Here is a 2,958-nt window from a genome sequence, read left to right on the forward strand (position 1 = left end):
TTTTTTTCTCGCAATTGCGAGTTTATATCACGCAATTCTGAGAAAAAAAGTCAGAACTGTGAGATAAAAAGTCGCAATTACCTTTTTTTTATTTTTTATTCAGTGGCGGAAACGGGCTTCCATAGTGTTAGTGACCATGTTATTTTAGCATTATTAATATACTTTTATAGTTTTTGCTAATATTTTGAATTAGACTTTTATTTGATATTTTCTGTTCTTATTTTAATTTTAGGTGTTTTTGCCATTTTTAGTAGTTTTTTTTTATTTTATTTTAATTAATTTTTTGTCAGTTTTAATTTTAGTTAAACTACATTAAACTGAGAAATGTTGCCGTGGCAACTAGTTAAAATAAGTTATTAAAAAAGTTTAAGTTTTTATATTTTATTTTATTTCACTCAACATTTATTATAAATTTTTAACATTTTTAAACAAGTTTAAGTTTCTATATTTAGTTTTATTTCAGTTAATATGTATTATTAATTTTTAATTAAATTAAATTAAATTAAATTTAATTAAATTAAATTAAATTTAATTAAATTTAATTAAATTTAATTTTTAACAACTATAATATCCCTGGTTTCAGTGGCGCTGAAAGACACCAAATACTGAGACATTCTCACATTTTGTTCCACATCAACTTTCATTGACGTATAATTGGTTCAAAATGTGCATTAAATTAGAAAAATGCAAAATATAAGCATTTTCTCTAGTGCTCTGAGACTTTTGAAATCAAATGTTTTTTATATTTTATTTTATGTACCAACATAATTTTTTTTATCGTATTATTTAAGTTTCAGTTTTAGTTTTAGTTAACTATAATAACCCTAGTTAGTACACCATGGAGGCTGGTTTATTGCTGATCCAAAATGATCAAGTTCAAGATCAAGGATCTTCTAGAAGCCATGTAACACAGAACCGCACATACTCACCGGTACACGCGTGTGTCGAGCTGCTCCGCTGACGGGAATCCCAGCATGCCACACACCACACGACTGCTGCTGAGATCCCAGCCCACACTACACACCTGCCTCCATTTCCCAGCATGCCTCACCTCCAGCACACCCTCCGTCACCATGGCAGCGCTCCGAGCGGCGCTCAGAACGGCTCGGAGACGCACCTCGTCCAGCCGGAGCGACCCAGACGACTGAGAGAGACACGGACAAACACAGTTTATTCAACCTTTAGATAAAGTGTGTTTTTTGTTAAGTATCATATTTGATCCGTCAGGCTATTGTGGCTCATAGAGTCTGATATAATGAGAATACGAAAGAAAAAAACCCAGCTTGATTTATTCAGAGCCTCAAACAGAGCAAAAATACACAATTTGCTCTAAACGACTGTGGTTTACAGCATGTTTACACTGCTAGTCTTCAATTACATGACACTGTTAACCGCTGGAAAAACTGAGCAGATTAACCCGGTCAGACTAGAGTTAGTGGAGCTGGGGTGATGCTGGTCTAAGACGGACTACCAGTTTAGTAGGTCAACCAACTAATGACCACGTTGGATCATCTAGAAACCATCTAAAACCTGGAATAATTATTTTCAGGATTCACAGATGAATAGAACGTTCAAAAGAACAGTTTAACAGATATTCACATAGAAAACAGCTGTTTTACATTCTAATAATATTTCAAATTTTTACTCTATTTTTGATCAAATAAATGCAGCCATGGTGAGCATTAGAGACTCTGACCTGCTCGTCCAGATCCATCCTGTTACTGTGCTGCACCGGCTCGGGACTGTAAACCGGCTCCGGCGCTGGCACTGGTCTCTCAGGGTTTCGTGTGGTCTGAGCGGGCGTCACTTCCTGTGCTCGTCTGTAGGAGGCTCTGCTGCGCAGGAAGTCCGGGATCTGGTGTCCCCGCGGGGTGACGGCGCTCTCGAACCCGTTCCTGCGCAGCTGGATGTGATGGCCGGTGAGCTGCGGCGAGGACGGGCCGCGGCCGCCGCGGTGGAGGCCGATCTCGTGCCCGCGCTGAGGAGCATTCGAGACCAGGTTAGAGATCTGAGGTGAAGGAGGCTCTTGGTACCGGGGGACGTGACCCTGGTTGGGTGGATCCGGACTGCAGACGACTCCCAGATCTTCAGCGTGAGTGCAGTCGCTCACACCCCAGCCGTTCGACCGGCACTCCGACAGAGAGCTCTCGCTGCCCGAACACCAGACGTTATCCAGCCAGACCGGACCTGAACACACCAGAACCAGAGTGTGCTGACGGAACCACTGAGCAAACACTGAGACCAGTGAAGTCAACATGAGGCATTCACCACCTGTTTGACTCGCACGATCAATTTATGAGTGAACAAACACATTCAGAGAGAGGGATTCACATGATGAACTGATGGCATGGTGAAAGTGTGTCTGTATGATCAATAAGACTATAATCAATAAGAGTCACAATATTAAAGCGCTTTATAAAATACGGATTGTACGGAAGCTTAATTCTGCCATGGAATATATATATATATATATATATAGGGCAACGAGGCTAAAGGTGCCTTTGATATTATTTCCCTCTAAACCACTAAATTGCACTTTAGTGTAGCACTTTCCAAAACATCCGCTTTTCAAGATGCACGTGTATATTTGTCTGATCCTTGATGGGATCCTTGCAAATGAGCTTAGTTGATCTAATATTTGATGTTTTTTAAAATGTTGTAGATTTAAGTAGCTAAAATTATTGAATATATTCTGAGACAAAGGTCTTCTTTATGATTTTCAGTTTTGTTTATTAATCATAGCATATAATAAAATATCATTTGTTGTTACTACTGTAAATATATATTCAATTGTTATAGGATCTCCTTCGATGCTTTCAGAATCTTTACTTTTTAAAATGATTTTGTTTCTGTATTTTAAAATATATGTTTTATATTGACATTTTAATGACAGTATATTTATTGAACAAAAATTATTTATTTTATTTGTCAAAATAAGCAGAATATAGTACAAACTTT

General features: G+C 38.0%; 1 protein-coding gene across 1 annotated transcript in view; it reads right to left on the reverse strand.

Moving 5' to 3' along the window:
- Window positions 1-2,257, reverse strand: part of LOC107747909 (lysyl oxidase homolog 4-like) — a 22,955-nt gene extending 20,698 nt beyond the window's left edge. The window contains exons 1-2 of the mRNA XM_016562521.1: window positions 1,697-2,257; window positions 930-1,144 (exon numbers count right to left, since the gene is read on the reverse strand). Coding sequence (XP_016418007.1) covers window positions 930-1,144; window positions 1,697-2,257 — 776 coding nt within the window. The remainder of the gene's footprint in view (window positions 1-929; window positions 1,145-1,696) is intronic.
- Between the last annotated feature and the right edge of the window lie 701 nt (window positions 2,258-2,958).

This window comes from Sinocyclocheilus rhinocerous, unplaced genomic scaffold (genome assembly GCF_001515625.1).
Source record: "Sinocyclocheilus rhinocerous isolate Xijiao unplaced genomic scaffold, SAMN03320098_v1.1 scaffold2275, whole genome shotgun sequence".
NCBI classification, from domain to species: domain Eukaryota; kingdom Metazoa; phylum Chordata; class Actinopteri; order Cypriniformes; family Cyprinidae; genus Sinocyclocheilus; species Sinocyclocheilus rhinocerous.